General features: G+C 52.4%; 7 protein-coding genes across 7 annotated transcripts; 3 read left to right on the plus strand and 4 right to left on the minus strand.

Annotated features, from left to right (window-relative positions):
- Positions 1–1,690: 1,690 nt before the first annotated feature.
- On the plus strand, positions 1,691–3,570 carry BD324DRAFT_650089 (glycosyl hydrolase; the record flags this gene model as incomplete). Its single annotated transcript, XM_022018095.1, has 6 exons — positions 1,691–2,002; positions 2,050–2,151; positions 2,191–2,553; positions 2,595–2,868; positions 2,917–3,257; positions 3,301–3,570. 6 exons carry the CDS (start codon positions 1,691–1,693, stop codon positions 3,568–3,570), a joined length of 1,662 nt encoding a protein of 553 aa, XP_021871499.1.
- Positions 3,571–3,682: 112 nt separating this feature from the next.
- Positions 3,683–5,032, plus strand: BD324DRAFT_622169 (kinase-like domain-containing protein). Its single transcript, XM_022015448.1, has one exon. The coding sequence runs from the start codon at positions 3,704–3,706 to the stop codon at positions 4,832–4,834; it is 1,131 nt and encodes a 376-aa protein (XP_021871500.1). The 5' UTR covers positions 3,683–3,703; the 3' UTR covers positions 4,835–5,032.
- Positions 5,033–5,173: 141 nt separating this feature from the next.
- On the minus strand, positions 5,174–7,293 carry BD324DRAFT_578883 (and other transporter-domain-containing protein; the record flags this gene model as incomplete). Its single annotated transcript, XM_022013344.1, has 11 exons — positions 5,174–5,361; positions 5,402–5,436; positions 5,486–5,630; positions 5,682–5,936; positions 5,987–6,240; positions 6,279–6,424; positions 6,476–6,551; positions 6,599–6,691; positions 6,740–6,843; positions 6,894–6,994; positions 7,035–7,293. The coding sequence occupies 11 exons, from the start codon at positions 7,291–7,293 to the stop codon at positions 5,174–5,176; spliced, it is 1,656 nt and encodes a 551-aa protein (XP_021871501.1).
- A 781-nt stretch (positions 7,294–8,074) lies between these two features.
- BD324DRAFT_622196 (cytochrome P450) lies at positions 8,075–10,168 on the minus strand. The gene is made up of 7 exons (XM_022015449.1): positions 9,604–10,168; positions 9,059–9,567; positions 8,963–9,022; positions 8,828–8,927; positions 8,714–8,793; positions 8,135–8,679; positions 8,075–8,097 (listed from the first exon to the last, which is right to left on the minus strand). Exons 1-6 carry the CDS (start codon positions 9,695–9,697, stop codon positions 8,323–8,325), a joined length of 1,200 nt encoding a protein of 399 aa, XP_021871502.1. The 5' UTR covers positions 9,698–10,168; the 3' UTR covers positions 8,075–8,097; positions 8,135–8,322.
- Positions 10,169–12,039, minus strand: BD324DRAFT_622200 (hypothetical protein). Its single transcript, XM_022015450.1, has 7 exons — positions 11,613–12,039; positions 11,163–11,574; positions 11,031–11,126; positions 10,894–10,989; positions 10,770–10,857; positions 10,599–10,728; positions 10,169–10,560 (listed from the first exon to the last, which is right to left on the minus strand). The coding sequence occupies exons 1-7, from the start codon at positions 11,824–11,826 to the stop codon at positions 10,244–10,246; spliced, it is 1,353 nt and encodes a 450-aa protein (XP_021871503.1). The 5' UTR covers positions 11,827–12,039; the 3' UTR covers positions 10,169–10,243.
- Positions 12,040–12,264: 225 nt separating this feature from the next.
- BD324DRAFT_650094 (putative autophagy protein) lies at positions 12,265–14,532 on the minus strand (the record flags this gene model as incomplete). The annotated part of the gene is made up of 16 exons (XM_022018096.1): positions 12,265–12,365; positions 12,403–12,667; positions 12,704–12,735; positions 12,773–12,825; positions 12,862–13,017; positions 13,052–13,094; positions 13,128–13,210; positions 13,249–13,490; positions 13,525–13,567; positions 13,603–13,708; positions 13,745–13,846; positions 13,885–14,029; positions 14,096–14,103; positions 14,143–14,235; positions 14,283–14,303; positions 14,340–14,532. The coding sequence occupies 16 exons, from the start codon at positions 14,530–14,532 to the stop codon at positions 12,265–12,267; spliced, it is 1,686 nt and encodes a 561-aa protein (XP_021871504.1).
- A 1,767-nt stretch (positions 14,533–16,299) lies between these two features.
- BD324DRAFT_622220 (hypothetical protein) lies at positions 16,300–17,137 on the plus strand. The gene is made up of 6 exons (XM_022015451.1): positions 16,300–16,406; positions 16,442–16,557; positions 16,621–16,667; positions 16,705–16,728; positions 16,777–16,906; positions 16,943–17,137. The coding sequence occupies exons 1-5, from the start codon at positions 16,329–16,331 to the stop codon at positions 16,854–16,856; spliced, it is 345 nt and encodes a 114-aa protein (XP_021871505.1). The 5' UTR covers positions 16,300–16,328; the 3' UTR covers positions 16,857–16,906; positions 16,943–17,137.
- Positions 17,138–17,365: the final 228 nt, after the last annotated feature.

Below are 17,365 nucleotides of genomic sequence, written 5' to 3' on the forward strand. Positions count from 1 at the left end.
AAAGGCGGAACCAGCGCTGACGATTCCACCAGAGTTTTCTCTCATGTCCGAGCGAGGACAATTTCCGACAGACGAGTCTACAATTCGAGGAGTAGCTTCGAAGTTGAGGATCAACTCTCCCTTGGTCGCTCGTTCAGATCTCCAGGTCCTGACAGGATCATCGACTTGGTCTTCGTAAAGCAACGGCACACTACCTTCGTCATCGAAGGCTCTTATCGCTCGACTTCCCGAATAGTCCATGTGTGGAGCTGAACCGCTTACAAGGTCCATTTTCATGATAGGCTGCTGAGCTGCATATGGTCCGCATGAGACGGTCATCTTGACCTTTATAGCCGTCATGGATTTAAGCGAATCGGACCATGTGGGTGTGAGGTGCAGAGCAATGCTGCGATCAGGATCCATGGTTGGACTTTTTCGTACCCAAGCCAGTATGGAAGCTGCTGTGATCAGGATATGATCTACTAGCATATCGGGATTCGATAAAGTCGACTACTCGCTTTCGCAATATACATGTCGAAGCTTCCTCGACAGCTTCCTCGACATGTACCGTACTGTATATTGTCCGGATCAGGAACGACGCGCGTCATTGTAGATCCTTTGTAGATCCCGGGACGCGCGTCGTTGTGGATTCGGTAAATTCGGAACATGCGTTCTGTCAAGTGTTCGCAAATAGCCGCGTCTAGGACCATGACACAGTCAGCACAGATCCATTCAGGCTCAATCTCGAAGAGTCGCTTCGGATGATACCCGAAGTGCCTTATCAACCCGAAGTGCCTTATCGAATCAAATTGCCAGATTGAGTACCTCGACCTTAAATTGGTGCAAATCGCCTTGCGACGGTCCACCGGGTTTTAAGAGGGGATCCGAATTACAGGAGGTTGGTCTTGCAACCGGAACAGACCGTTGTGCTATCAGCACATGTCTGGTGGACGGGTATATTGCGAACTGCGGAATAACTTCGGCAGCTCGCTGTCCTGACGCACAAGTCCGCGAGCTTCTACGTTAAAAGACGGCTCAAGTATAAGGTCTACCTACCCCGTGTAAGCACTCCCACCTTGCATATCGCTTCGCTCTCCGTGGAAAGGCAGCCTGGCTTGGACCTAATGTAATCCACGTCAACGTTTGAGTGAAATTTCCCTACATATCAAAGGACAAGGTGGCAACCCCGCGGGGTGTTTGGTGGGAGTGTCGGCTCGGCCGGTTGGCCGATGCCAGCGAGACGTCGGCCATAGGGATTGTGGAGAAGTGTCCAGTTTTGAATATCCTTCCCGCAGCCAGGTGATGGCAGAGTCAGCCCCGTCCGGAGCGCTTGGGAACTTGACACCTGCTTGTAGACACGTGTCATTCGTGCTCACGAGCTTGTTATTGGGCATTCCATGATGGCATGGGGTATTTATGCGGGCACAACGTGGGGACGAAGAGGCGACGCATCTCGCGACAACGTCTCGGATTCTAGAGGCGTCTAAATCGGCGGTTCAAGGTACATGCGAGTGTACAGTGCAAGTTACACCCTGATCTAACCGGTCCCAGCTTCTCTAACTCGCAGTAATTTCGGGGAATTAAGTGGAGGTCATCTCGGTGGAGAGGCCCTGATGGTGGAGGTGTATTGTACATATACTTTGAATCTGTTGCAATACGCCGAGTGCGCTGAGACGCATTCGCTGGTACTTCGTGTCCGACCACGCTCATCATGTCATCCTACCGCAATCCGATCCTGCCAGGGTTCAACCCAGATCCAACAATTCTTTTCCACGATGGTTCGTACTTCATCATCACCTCCAGCTTTGAGTATTTTCCCGGTCTTCCGGTGTATGAATCGACAGACCTAGTTTCCTGGCGCCTCATAGGTCATGTCTTGACAAGACCCTCACAGCTCCACTTACGGGCATGTGAGCCCAGTGGAGGAATCTTCGCCCCGACCTTGCGTTACAACCAGAATGATGGCTTGTTCTACGTCACTGTATGTGCACTACATCGCATGAGAGCCGCGGTCCAAGGCGATGTGAGCGGAGTGTAATCTCTGGCTTATTGTTTCTGATCAACATGTAGTCCCAACCCTCGCCCAGAGGCTTCTATGTGACCACCAAGGATCTGCGAGGTGGCCAGTGGTCAGACCCGGTCTACTACGACCAACTAGGTATCGATCAAGATGTGAGCATGAGTATCTCGACCAAAGATTGATCTGTGAAGTTATGCTTTGGTTCAGACGGCAAGACATACCTCTCCGTCGCCCGTTCATATCCTAGCGATTCCGCGCGCTTCAACTTGGGCGTCTTCACGACCGAGATTGACTTGATCACAGGACGATCTCTTCGTCCGGCCGAATTCGTCCGCCAGTCCTCCACAGAGGTACCGATCGCCGAGGGCCCGCATCTTATTGAGAAGGACGATTACTGGTACCTCTTTGTTGCAGAAGGTGGTACGGAAATGATGCACCAGGAATGGGTGTATCGTAGCCAAAGCGGTCCTTATGGTCCTTGGGAGGTGGGGCCGGCGAAGGACGCTTCAGGACAGGGCATCAATCCACTCGTGTTCAATGACACGCATCGCGAAGTAAGCTTGCTTAGATCTGCTCTTTCTGACATCCTACCAAGATTCGCCAAACGGGACACATGGATATTACCCGCGGGGGCGATGGGAGGTGGTGGGCCGTTTTCCTAGGTGTCAGGCCTCAGTGGGAAACCTACGGAGACTGTGTTGAGTCCCAACTGGGCAGGGAGACCTTCCTGGCTCCGCTCGAGTGGAATGAGGAAGGCTGGCCTGTGGTGAACTCGGGCCAGCCCATATCGATCAAGGGACTGTCATCCGCACAGCTGCCCCTTGCCCCGCCGGACTATGCCAAACGATTTCAATTCAGTCCGGAGACTGGTGCGTAAGGCCGGAGCTCAAACGCATTTCCATGCTGATCATCATAAGACATCTTTCTCGATGGATGGTATCAAATGCGGACCCCCCAGTGCAAATTCTACTCTCTCACTGATCGTCCCGGCAGCATCGCTATTCACGGCAATGGTTACACCCTGGAGAACGATGAGTCTCCGGCCATTCTCCTGACAAAGCAATTATCTTTCAAGGCGGTCTTCGAGCTTGATCTCGATTTCGCGCCGGAAAACGCTGGTGAAGAGGCGGGAGTAGCTATCTGGTATAGCAAGTGGAACTCTGGCCGGATCGGTGTCGTGGGTGTTAAATCCACCAACGGACAGATGGGCAGGGAGCTGCGCATCCAGCTTCCGGACGTCAAGGAAGTGGCACCGAAAGTGAGTTCCTGGGACCACGTAGCATCCACTCATTTCTCCTCAGATCATCAAAACTCCATTATTATCTACAAAAGATCCCATTCATCTCCGCATCGTAGCCGAGCCCACTCGGTATCACTTCGAAGTCGCGGAGAGTGGCAGTACCTTGAAAAGGGTTGCCACGATGTTCTCCAAGGGGCTGACAAAGACCGTTCCCATCCCTTGGCTCTTCGTGGGAACCCATTTTGCGATATACTGTCAGGGACAAGGAGATCAAAGATGCTTTGCTCCGGCTTTCTTTTCGAACATAGAGATGAGGGGAAGCCACGATTAGCCTTCATGTATGAGATCTCCGAAAATTGGCCGATGTCACATTAGCCGTTCGGATCCGAAATGAGTCGGGCTCCTGCGCGACCTCAGGAGGAAGAGCCTCTCCAGGTTGGGCAGTACAATATCGTCAATTCACCATGGGAGAGCACAGGGCCATGCTGCCGCGTCATATAGAGGCGTCTCAAATCTCAGCACTATTAGACTCGCTTGGCGAGCCTCAGCCTGACCACATCGAGCCGCTCCAGGTGACAGCCGAGTATCATGCAATCTTCATATTATCGTACCGATCGCCAAAAGCGGACTGGATTCTGCGGGTCTCAGGGGCCCACATACCTGAGATCAAGACCAGGAATGAAGTGGGAATGATGAAGACTATCAGCGAGAAGACTACCATCCCTATACCTCGAGTCGTCCACTTCGATGCCTCGACCTCAAATTCCCTTGGTCACGAATACACTATCCTGGAGCGAGCGTCCGGAATCAGTGTCGATAAGGTGTATGATACGCTATCGGAACTCACAAAGCATGCCCTGATGCAGCAGCTCCTTGAGGTGCTTGTCCAGCTTGATGCCCTCCAGTGGAACTTCATCGGGGGGTTGGCGGCCCAGGACGACGGATCCGTGGTTCCCGGACCAGTCGTAGACGAGACATTCTGGCAGACGAGCGATATTGCCGAGTTCTGGGGCCCGGCAGAATCGGTGGAGACTCTCAACGTACAAGGTCCTTTCACCACTTTTGTCGACTACTGCAACGCTCACCTCGAGAAGTACATTCACATGATCAAGACGCACGAATCGATGAGGTGGCTACGGGATCTGATACCGAGACTGCAGGCAACCATCACTATGGCCACAGACAGGGCGATAGCTTTGAATGACACAAGATTGATCCTTGCCCATCGGGATCTGCACTTTGCAAACATTATGTTTGACCCCGAGACTGAGCGGATTTCCTCAGTACTGGACTGGGAGTTCTCAAACATCGTACCAGCGGCCAGATGGAATCCCGCTCACGCATTCTTATGGAATGGTCAAGCGGGTCCGAGGAGCTTGGAGGAGAAAGCTAGACTGTATGCGGATTTCGAGCGACAATGCAAGCAGCGCCAGATCTTGGTGGACTATAAGTTCACACCACTTCAGGAAGCCATTCAGCAGGTTGTCACCTATGTCCGGGCTTTAACAGAGGTTTGCCCCCGAGCGCAGCAAAAGGATTCAGTTGCTGGTTGGCGGAGATCTGCGGAAGAGGCTTTGGAGTCTTTGGGAGTGTGACAATGACATCCAAGACTGTCATCTTGATCCGAGGAGCGTGGGGAAGGAGCACCGGTCCGCATCCGAATGCTCATCCAGGCGTTTTCATTGGCCAAGCGGGTGCGGTCAAGCGCTTTCTGTCGACTGGGATGCAAGCGGTTCGGCTTCAGGCAACGACCCTACTATCATAACTTGTATCTCCAGCCAAATACATGTAAACACATTGGCACCTGTCACTACATGTACGGTCTTTAAGCAAGTGGGGACAGCCAAATTTTGTGAGAGAACCCGGAGCCACAATCATTCCAGCACATCCGACACGATGCGCAGCATGGTCACGCACTGCGCGTGATATCTCCCCTAGGCATGCGCCAACTCGTTGCGAGCCATAATCTTTGCCTCTCGAACAAGAGCCAAGGAGGTCTTCTTGGGATTTGGGGAGGCAAACACTTCATCGAGATCCTCAAGTGACAGCTGTTTCGTCTCGACAGCCCAGATCCAGATGACGGTGAAGATGATCACGTTGAAGCCAAGAAACATGACATAGGCTAAAATGCGTCAGCGACGAGTGCTACACACAAGACTCACGTTTCCACGGCGCTTGGTTAAGGATGACTGGCAAGCTGCAATGTGTAAATTCCAGGTCCGAGCTCGAGTCGCTGAAGAACTCACGCAAATGAATTGAAGGCGCTAACAACGATGTAACAGATATTTCGCAGGGCGTTGGCTTTTTGCCGGTTCTCGTATGATATAACCTCGAAGGGGTAGAGCGATTGCAAAGGGGTCCATCCGATGGAGAAGTACACCATGTGAAGCACTATATCGGAGAATTAGCCTGAAGAATGAAATGTCGGGAGCTTCGACGCACTGAGGAATGCGATCCCTGCCTTGGTACGGGCCGGATTGTCGGGATTAATCTTGCTCAATAGCCCCGCAACTATCGCCATGTTGACTCCGCAACTGCCCGATGCCCAGAGCATCAACGGCCTACGACCGATGTGATCCACCGTCCAGGTGCCAATCATAGCTCCGGTCATAGACGTGATTGAGTTGGCGAATGTGTATACACGCTGCTTGTTCGTACTGGTGATCCCAGCGTTCTTCAACAACGCAGGAAGCCAGTCTGAGCACGATATCAGCTTAAATTCCCTGTCTATAGACCAGACTACGTACTGGTGATGGCTCCGTTACCAGCGAATTGTGAGCCGTACATGTTCATCAAGCCAAGCAGGAATCTGTAGGTATTGGCCCGACTGTTGAAGAGAGGCTTAAAGTCCCACCATCTCTTGTCACCTCCATCGAGACTGATTTGAGCCACAATCTCCTGCATCTCAAGCTGGATGAGCGGCGAGTTGACATCGTTGTCACGAGAGTGGAAGTATGCCAGAACTTTCTGGGCTTCCTCCTTTCTTCCAGCAGCATAGAGCCTGGGAGAGTTAGGATCTGGGGAAGACATCTCACTTACCATCGAGGTGACTCGGGGATCGTAAAGATGCTCGCCATGAGGATGACAAGGGGCACTGCTTGCAAGACGAATGGGATGCGCCATGCCATGTTGGAGTGCGATAATCCAAAGGGAATACAGATTCCAGTGCCAATTATTTGACCAATCTGTCGGGGTCATTAACATTCTAATTCACAGACAGGCAGCTCATCGCTCACGTAGTAACTTGAGTTGTAGAATCCCATAATCCGTCCACGCCATGCAGGAGGCGAGATCTCGGCCAGATAAGCTTGCCTAATCGGTGGTAAGCATTCCAGAACAATCTCGGGTCTATAGCTCACGGGGCTCCTCCGACAAATCCCATTCCCCCAAGCACACGAGCGGCAAGCAAAGTAGGGTAATTGTGCGCACAACCGGACAGAACGTTACCAATGCTGCGAAGAGTATCAGTGATTTCCTCTCTTGCCCTGAAATAAGCGTACATTGGTAGAATATTACCGAAGAACATGGCTTTGCGACGGCCAAAACGATCAGGCACCCAGTAAGAGGGGAAGAAACTGGCAATGGTGCCAGCGATTCCGATTCCCTGACAGATACCGTCAGTAGGGGTCTTATACTATGGGCTGAGCCGCTCACATAGACCACACCGGCCTTGGTTGAAGCTTCACCACCGAGATTAAAGTAAGACTGATACTGAGCCATCGAGTTGATGGAACCAACCAGGGTTCCGTCGAAACCTAGGACTGTTTAGCAACAACGGGTACAAGTTTTGCTCACCGCCGTCTCCCTGATTCATACACATCAGGAATACGATAAGCCACAATCGGATGTATCGCCATGATATTTTGTTGGGACCGGGGTCGGCATTCATGGCCAGCTCCAGAGCTGTCTGACGATCCTCCAGACCGGTGCCGTGAAGGTGCTTCTGTAGCACATGCTCCAAAGTGCCACCCTCATGTTCCAGGTGCTGAGGGTTGGCATCCTTCTCGTCTTCGGCCTGAGTGATATCACGATCTTTGTTGTACTGATCAGACATCTTGCCAGATTCTGCGATTCTGTTCTTTGCTCGTCTGGGGATGACTCCAGTATTCATGTAGTTATTATAGACCCCGTATGTGCGGTTCCCCACGACGGGTAGGCGCGGTTGTAGAACTCAGGGGAAGCCACAGCAATATGGGGTGAAATCTTGGATCCTGTTACAACCGGTCATAGCCGTAATCCTCCCCACTTGCGAAGCCGAGGTCCCCTGGGCCACACGAGTAGAAAATCAATTCGGAGCTCCAAGCGTTAGATCAGGGTGGGGCATTTAGAGTTGTGATAGCCAGATATAGAAGGGGTACTGCGGGCAATCACACGGCGGATACCTGTGCGCCTTGAGAACTCTAATTTGTCCGTCCTCGTTGTCATTCATGCTACCTAATAAAACATCCAATGCACATTTCACCCGCACAGGATTATCGTCCGAGCGAAGGCCGGGGATTTGGCCGGGGAAGCAAGAATGGGCTCAAGCTCAAATGGCTTAACGTGGGGGAGGTCAGTTATCAAGGACGGACCCAGGAGACGGCAGCAAGCTGTAGCACTCTTTCAGATAGTAGTCAGCGGTGCATCCGGTCTCTTCTTGACTTCATTCGCTGCGGGGCCGTACAATCAACCATATGCCTGGCTTCTCGCCCTTTCTCGGACGCACGAGGCCCAACCTGGATTCAATGTAAGATCCCCGGTGTTAACTCACTTTCCCTGCCGCTCTAGGGAGGTTTGCGGGTCGGGATCCTCAAATATCAAGTAGCGCGATAAGATGAACAGCACGCTCTTGATTTCTGCAATCGCGAAAGGGAATCCTCTGAATGTGTCAGATCTGCGCCGGGGCGAGTACTCACATGCAGTGCCGATCTCCCGCACTGAAGGTCGCCGATCCTCCCCAAACCCCCGGAATGCGCGTGTATGGAGGGGAGGGTTCCGCCAAGTGCCTGTCGGGCCGGAAGTCATGCGCATCGTTTCCCCAAGCAGCGTCTAGGATGTTCATGCGATGAAAGTCTACATTTGAGCTTGTCTCTGCGCAACAGGCTCACCGATGTGGATGGTGGTACCAGCAGGGACGTGGACCGATGTGAGAGTTTGCCCGTTCTGATCCACCACAGGGTGCGCCAACGGAAGTTGTATGTCTCTTTGAACTTCCCGGAACAAAGTTGGGGCTGGAGCGTAGAGTCTCAGCACCTCCTTGACAAACGCGTCGAGGTATGGCAAAGCGTTGATGGTGTCCCTGGCGTGAGCGATGCAAATAGAAAGCGACGCACCAACTAGGGTTGTCGCTTCCAATTTCATCAGTCTCTGCGAACAGCTGGGCCGAGCAGTCAGGGTATCGCGCCAGTAAGGCGGAAGCCCAATCCAGTGTGACTGCAACGGTGGTATTGCCAGCGAAGAGCTGCATTAAGCTCAACCTTGGCCTTTTGGCTCACAAAGAGCGGGATCTGAGCCGCCACCTCCTCGTCACTCAAGCGTTGATCCTCAGCTACATCCGTTGCCATATTCGCGCGTACTGTAGGTCAATGACGTCCACATAGACTCCTCACATAGGTTTGTGAGGACATCGTTAGCCGAGATACTCTTTTTGTCAAGAGGTCCTCCGGCGGTCTCGGCTAGAATCTGTTCGGTGCGCTGTTTCACCAGGGTCTGTAGGTCAGCGTAGCTTTGGTGCAACCGCCCACCGAACCGATCCGATGCATTGTCACATGAGCCGCTTCGATTGCTTGATCTTTCTCGCTTGGCTGGGATACATTAGCGGGAGCGGCGGGTTGATTCACCTGAGCTGCGCTAGTCATCCTGTAAAAAACGTCCAAAAGCTCATGGCCTCCCCCAGCCAGCGCCCCGAACTCGCATCCAAAAGCCACGGATCCTATGGCGTCGACTGTGAGCTGGTGAATGGATGTGGTTACATCGATTTCCTGCCCGGCTGTCGAGAGCAGCTTGTTCTTGAGCTCGATAGCCATGGAAAGAAAGGTCGGAGTCATGGCCCTGATCGCTTTGCTGCCAAACGCTGGGGCAATGACACGCCTCTGACGGCGGTGAGCAGCCCCCTCAACTCCCATGAGACTGGGGCCCATGTTCTTCAGCGCGAAAGACTTGATGGAAGCTGGCTGAAGGATGCTGTCGTGCTCTCGATGTATGAATGCAACCGCAGCGGGATCGCAGGTCAATATCGAAAGCTTGTCGGAGTCATTTCTGTAGGCCAGAGTGTGTCCATATGTGTCGAACCATTCGGATTGCAGCTGGCCATAGGGTGCCGTGGACAATAAGCCTTTGCCTTGGGGACCTGGAATGTCAGCGGAGGAGCAGTCAAGTACACTACCTTGCAGCTTGATGCCCTGTCTCCGAGTTTTAGGACGCCAGAAATACAGAAGGACCAGTATAGTAGCTAGGAGCAGTGACAAAACCAGTTGCATAATTGTGTTATCGACCTTCTATTGCAATTCCTCTGTATGTCTTTATAGACGTCCTAGATCCTCTGATCTCTGATTCAGCGCAGATCGGAGGATCTAGGACGGGATTTCGGTATCCAAATTGCGGCTAAGTTTTGGTCGACCGACGTGTCGACTGTCTCCGGCCAGATCCGAGAACAAGCGTAAACGAGACGAGTGTTCATCGACAACACACGATCCCCAAGCAAGAGGGGTGCATCTTTCACTCAATAAGCATGTTCCGTAATCACGCCACGAGGAGAGACAGCTGTCTATAGTCTCTTCGTCAATGTGCCCTCGATGAAGCTCTCGGCGGTCGCGCGCCTCACCGTCGGCACTTTCTCGAGCTTGGCTCGGCTGCTGTGGACAGTCGCAGCGCACCGATAGCTTCGACGGGTCTCTGCACCGAGACGCATGCAGCGGAGCAGTGTGGCATTCTGAGGTCGACATTGATACATAACTTTCTATGTATGGAGCGACCATAAATGTCCTTCTCATCGTTTCTTGGGAACCTCTGAGGTCAGTCTTCGATCACACAACGAGAGCCGCGAGACAACTGGCGATCATCCACAAGCCTCCGATTGCAACGGTTCGTCCTGCACTTCCTGTCTGAGACTTGTCCGACTTCAGGGTCGGTGCGGATGATTCTGATGCAGTTTTTGTCGTGTTGACAGTTGAATTCGCGCTGCTTTGTCCTTTGGATACAAATTCCTCGAAAGTTGGGTAGGTAATATCGCTCCCGATGTATGGATGAGTCCAATTGAACGCGGATGCGAGCGGTACCACATGCTTGAAGGCTTGCATGATGTTCGGTGCTTCATGAATGAACGTTGACATCGTCCAGTTAGCTGTTCAGGTTAGCGTTGCACTGAGCTTATGAACTCACTTAGCTCGTGGGTCAAAGTGATAGTACCGTGATCGTCATAAGTCCCGTTGCCCGCCCCGTCAATGACATTCTGATAATTGTTGTAGATGTCTTGCGGTGTCACACCGGAGATGTTGACTTTCCAGTCCTCCTGCACACAGTCAGTGGGCATGACACTCCAGTCCCACTCACAGTGTCATGGTCCCACATGAAAGTAGTCAGGTTCATCTCTTTCGCAATTAATCGGACCCGGTTGTCGACGTCTCCGTATGGGGGGCGCCTTGAGTTCAGTGTCTGCCAAAGCGGCAATGCTCACCAGCATGAGACAGTGATGTTCAAGATATCTTGCAATATCTTTCGACTGTACCACAGCTCGGCAAAGACCTCCTCGTTGGTGAAAGAAGTCATGTATCTGAGCGAGCATTAGCAAACAGATGGATTCGGAATGCTGACTGATGTGACCAAGTGTGACAACAGATGTGATGTCCATCGTCCAGACCTCGCATAGCTTGGAACGGCCAGTTGAAGACGTTCGAGCCGATATAGAACCTGGAAGTCAGTGACCGCCTCCACCAACTAACTCACATCGTAGCCTTTAATTCGTTGGCTTGCAGATAATCATAAAAAGCGTTGTGACTGCAGTTCGGGCCATCATCAAACGCAAGACCCCAGGTGTTAGGCTCCGGCACGCTGATCAGATCATCGGGGATCCCCAAGGCCGGATTAGGCTTGGTACATCCACTCCAAGTCCACCAGCAGTCGGGATCTGTCCAATTATAAGCCTCGGCTGCTGGAGTCCAATTTCCCAGATGCCCGTAAGATGGATGGATATGGTCATTCGGGAGCAGTTGAGCTACCGTGGCATTGATTCGAGCGAAAGCCTCCTTGGCCTCTGTATCATTTGGCTGTATGGTGGCGGTCATCCATTCCTGTGGGTACGACGGCTCTAGTTTCAGGATAGGCTCATAATTGTAAGGTGTACACTCGTATACGGGATCTGCATTGCTCAGTCAATGACAGGCTGACCTGACTCACCGAGACTTTGAGCCGCCGTCTGCTCGGATGTCGGAGGGCTACCTGTAGCTATGAAGACACCGCCAACGTTCCGTCGAAAATGAGGTTCGTGTAAAGCATCCAAGTTGCGAGTGGCCGCATGTTGTTGGAAGCCCCGGGCGGCTGGATTTGATCCCATGTAGGCTTGGGTCAGAGGCACCACAGTCAGAGATATCGCCAGCGCCTTGAACATCATGTCTATGTCTGCTTGCTGTCACTTATCAGACTGAGAAAGAGTGTCAAAACACCAGTCAACTACCCGTCTTCTGTTGATATATAGGGTAGCCCCCAAAGCATTGGGAATTGTCAGTTAACTTTCTGAGCACGCTGCATTCAGCACCGCTCTGCGGGTAGTGCAGAGCTCGTTGCATGGCTCGCGGTGTCAGTGCCATGGGCGATATCATGCTTCAGACCAAAGTAGAACAGAGATTCTAAAACTCACTCTTCTCCACCAGCAAGAATTTTTCATTCACCCTCAACAAACCACATTTGGTAGCGGCCAGCGGTGTTAATGCGGCTCACAACGTCATTTTCATTCAGGGAATTTTTGCTTAGGGTTCACGAAACAAAACAAACTGACAATTTCAGATCCCGATCCGTTCTCTACAACACTACTTCCCATCCATTCGAGCATTTAAGCGACAACATCTTTGTGATCCTCCGACTCGACCACGACGGTCTCGGGAGCCGGCACTGTATCTTTGTTGTAGAGGTCTGCGGCTTCGGCCTCAAGAACTAGAACACTCAGATGTATGCTGTAGCGGACACTCACACTTCACGCAGTCCAGCTTCGCCTTCTTGGGGTCTACAAACCACAAAATGGCAGTGCCAGTGGTACCCATGGCAAGTGTGAACCAATAAGCAGCGCTGGTGTTGCCATTGGTTTTTGCCGAAATGGCAGACGAGACAAATGGCCCGACGAAGGACGAGGTCTTACCGACGGTGTTGAAGAGGGCAAAGAAAAGATACGCCTTGGGCGCAGGGACGACCTCTGAGAGGAATGCGACTTGATATGCGTTCCAGCCAGCCATTTGAAACTGTCTCATGAGCGGCTGAATAGAGGAGACTCTTACGTTCCATGCTTGAGCCAGCCAAAACGCCCATTCTGCAGTGGATCAGGACGATGGATCGAGAGCGCTCACTGTGATGGAAGCCAATGACGTTTGTAAACGTGCCGATTGCACCAAAGAGATTGCTGAGCGTCAAGGACAGCCCTCCAATCTCCACTTACGGCACCAATGTCATGCAAGCTCCATAGAACAGACCTGGCTTTGTCGCGAATCTGAATCTCTTCTGCAGCAAATACATGAACAAGTTGCCGCCTCCTCCCAGGAGATTACCAATGACGGACAGAGCGTTGAGCATCACCGGTGAAAACGACATGACTCTGGAGATCAGTCTTATCCTGTAGGATCACTGACTCGTTCTGCAAAATGCCAGTGATACTGGAATACGTTCCGTACGCTTTGGTCAGCTGAGCAATACGCTACCACCCACTTTCCTGGATCATGAAATACGCGAACATGTATAGCATACACTGCTTCAAATACTTGAGCCCTTTGATCGCGGCCCAGATTTGCCTATCATGTCAATGGGGTACGGGTCCAGGGTGACTCACACAAAGCCGACAGTGAGCCAGTTCGCACCGTCGGGTAGCTGTTGACCAGGTCGATGCTTCTGGGCGATGAAATACGGGACTGTGGCAATGATGGTGAAGGCACCGAAGAACCCGAGCAAGATCTGATACGATCGGATGATTTCGGCGTTGGTAGCATAACCAACCCCCGCAGCGATCCCAACTGCCACGCAAAAGGCAACTACTTCGACGGAGGATCCGACGACGTTCAGGAGATTGTTAAGCTTGTCAGTCAGCATAATATTCTGGCAGACATACCTTGGATCTCTCGTAGGAGTCCAAAAGCTCATGATCTTCTGGACTGCCCGTCAGAGGGCAGCTTTGCACTTTGCTCACCTCTTCGTCCCCGCGAGGACCTCTCGTTCCGATTGTCTAATCTTCGGCAGGTCCTGGACGATACCGGGAAAGGCGGCCATGTAGAACGCGTTGACGATATTGTTCGCTGAGCATCAGTATCGAACGGAGGAATGCCATTCACCGACAGTAGTAATGATGTATAGCGCCTCTGCGGCCACCCATTGAGATGGACTTTTGACCCCAATGAATGCAAATCCCAGAACTACGAGGACCAATTGACAGACTGAAGCCCTGAGCATGAGATGGCCTGCAGATACCCACCCATAAGAATGTAAGGTCGCCAGTTGCCGTAATCGGCGTATGGTCCGATGATTAGAAGGAGAGCCAATTGAATTGCAAAGATGATGCCAGTGAAGTCAAGGACCTTATTTCGTTGAGTATCAAGCTTTGGGGTTGGGCTCACCAGCTGCGAGCCAGGAGCGGCGACGGTTAGCTGTCATGCTTTCCTGCAGGGTGTCTCGCGACAACGAACCGAGTTCACTGCGGTGCATCAGTCTCCTGAACACTTCGCCGACTCACTGTTAGTCAGTCTCCCTCCCCAGGGGATTATGTTGTCCGGAAACTGCAGGCTGATGAGGAGCTGCATCATGGATTGGCCATTCGAGGATATCGCTGCAGACGTCAGTCACAATTGGAAGTGTCTGCTGGATTTGGCTGACCTCCTCCGTTGGGTGAGAAATCTCCACGATCAGCAGTTGCTCACAACATCAACCTACAAAATGCACAGTATGTCCAGTATTCCCACTGTGTCGTAACCTTTCGTTCTCCGGTGATGGGAATAAGCTCCTGCTGCTCCATGACGGCCAGACCGACGGTGTTGTGCGCATTTAGAACTTCGCCTTTCTCGTCCACTCCGCTGGTGAGCACATGCTGCGCCTCAGCATTGCTGGTCTCAGTCTGTGCTGCCATGACTCCAGGAGCAGTATGGGTATTGTGGGTGTGAATTGAGAAGGGATCTTCTTGTCGAGCCTTCGGATAAGACTGCGAACTTGCCTACCAGATTTCTAATTGGCAATTCCGTGATCGGACATTGGACGGAAGCATGCGACGAGCTGGGCCCCACGGGAGACGGTCGACGGGTGGGGAAATGGGTAGCAACGTCCAAGGGACATGGAGTCGTGGATCACCGGAAAGTGCACATTTACCGAGTGATAGGCTGATCTAGGTACACAAGGGTGATGTAGGCCGTCGAGTGATAAGTGATCGCTCTCCTTCTTGCATTGTGGCTCCTTCGATTGAGACTCAGCCATGGCCATAACCTGGGGATTGCCGATGACTGTCAGTTTATTACGTGATGCCGGGATGCAAGGCCGGAGATCCTCATATGTATGCCCAGTCTTATCTAAAACTGGGCACATTGCTACGTGAATTGGTCCAATCAAACATGGTGCTAGCCTCTAGTGTCCGATAGCCAATTCTCCCATTAGGACGACTCGGCGTTGAACCTGGCCACTGATGGAAGCCACCCTTTGTGGGCATACAGTCCAGGCTAGCTCAGCTGCCATTGGCGAGACCTCTATCGACTACGTTGGAGTTGTCGCCGATATCAGCCTGTAGGCGAGGTGTTTGTGTTGGTAGCTTGCGCTTCTCAACCTGACCTTCCAAGCTCTCCTGATCCACATCGAGACGAAACCCATGCAAGGCTCGCGACCAGGGGAGGTGGTGGTCGCAGGATCCCTTCATGGTGGGGACTCAATCATCCAAAGCGCATAAAGCCGGGCAGGTGAGGAGGCTCCATGTGGCGAAGGTGAGATACCCAGCCGGCCATTAGCTTAAGCAGCCAGGCAGGATTGTATCACAGACCTTGTCATGAGCATCAGCATTGGTACCGGGAATAGTCGGGCCGATTAGGAAGGTCGAGAGGATGGGTTTTGGTGAAAGGAGGCGGCGGTCGTTTGAGTAGAGGCGGTACAAGCGGCTGCAGAGGTGTTTCTGCCCCTTGCCAGACCATCGAGCAGGGATCTAAAAACTACATCTCCAGCGGAGTCATAGTCATGACACGGCCCATCGAAAATGATTCCGGCTGGCGATTGTCTCGCAGGACCTATATGATTCGGTCGGCGATTGGGGAGTGCGCGGAGCTGCACGGGACCCATGGAGTGATACAGTTTGGTGTTGAAGTATCTTGTCCTCGGGTACCAGAATGCTGAACGTCTCTGACTGTCTCTCAACCACTTTAGTTTGAGCATAGAATGTGAAACAGATGGAGAAAGTGAAACAATAGGGCGAGCGTTAAGATCGGACCTGAGTTTGACATCGTCATCAACCGCCCTGTCATCGATTGCCGTTAATGACGTGTCTTACGTGCCTGAGAGGGGTTTCTGAGATATGCATCGCCAAGGCTCACAGCTACTTGCGCTTCACGCCTCCATGTCGCCTCGATCCGCTCCGACTTCAGAAGATATCGGTGAAGAGGGTACAAGCAAGTAGATCTAACCTATGGCTGGTCTAAACCCATAGTCTGTTACAGCGATACAGTGAAAAATCCTAGGGATCGACGCTTGGAGTTGCTGACAGAGAGTCGTGTCATCTTCCCTTGAAAAGCCTAATTCACCTCTACAGTGTGATCGATGACACTTCGATTCGGTCAGCAGGGTCAGCCGACGTGATCAGTGACGTAGGATACAACCACCTGGTATATATGTTGGCATCGCCGCAACAGCTATCGGTTCCTTCCATCCACAAACACATCTGAATCGTTCACAATGTCCACCGAACCCGGTCACAGTAACTCGGAGACCCATCTTACCCAGAGCGGAGAACCTGACAAGCGATTCAAAGAGGTGAGGTGAGAATCGGAGCTCAGCTGATCGTTCAGAATGGCGGGGGTCAGCATGGCAACCAAGGTGGTCGACAGACTGGTTTCGAAGAGATTGGGGACGGCACTTCCAGGCTTGTGACCGAAGGAACCGGTGAAGACACGGGGACGTACAAGTGCGTGTGGCAGTCACCGTGACGCTGTAGGCTGTCTAGGCTGACTTCTGGCTGCCAAAACAGACCGACCGAGCACGGCGGGGAAAAGAAGGACGGAGGACAGGACAAGAGTGAGTCATGACGATCACCCACGCTCAAACATCCCAGGAACTACTGCTGAGCATGGTTTCGGTGAGTTCCACCAATCTTCACATCACACGCTGACCGCTACTCCTCAAGGCGGAGACCACGAGGCGGCTGTCGAGGCTGGCAAGAAGGGTGGTTCTGCCAGTTACGAGAACGGGGGTCTTACTGCGTAGAGAAGGCCGACAATGCACATCCAGTGATAATCGCGATCCACTCGCAGATGGCATGTAGCCGCGATGACCGGCGTGCTGACCGCTAGCCAATGATCCGGAGACATCGTTTCATCTTCCGTTGGATCAACTAAGGTTCATATCGGAGCATCGAGGTGCCCCGAGAGTTTTTCCAATCAGAGCTGTGCTCGGTAGCGAGACGTGCTAGTTATCATCCATACGACCGTCCTGTTTGCTCTGTACTCCCTCCACACGGCCGTCTACCCGATGCAAAAAGCTGCCCCACGCGAGACCAAGGCCCGAACCATGCGGTTAGAAACGCCTCAATCACCGCCACATGTCCTTTTTCAGCAGCTGATTTCTTAGCGTTGTTTAAATTTAGAACCTGATCGCCTAAAGGAAACAGATGCCCATGTGAGGTATGACTTGCGACATGATCGATCCTTGGCACGAAAGATAGCAGCGGATTGCTTTATGAGGCGGAGTAGCGTCTCTTCACGTTACCGTGCAAG

Source organism: Kockovaella imperatae (genome assembly GCF_002102565.1).
Source record: "Kockovaella imperatae strain NRRL Y-17943 chromosome Unknown BD324scaffold_5, whole genome shotgun sequence".
In the NCBI taxonomy this organism is placed as follows: domain Eukaryota; kingdom Fungi; phylum Basidiomycota; class Tremellomycetes; order Tremellales; family Cuniculitremaceae; genus Kockovaella; species Kockovaella imperatae.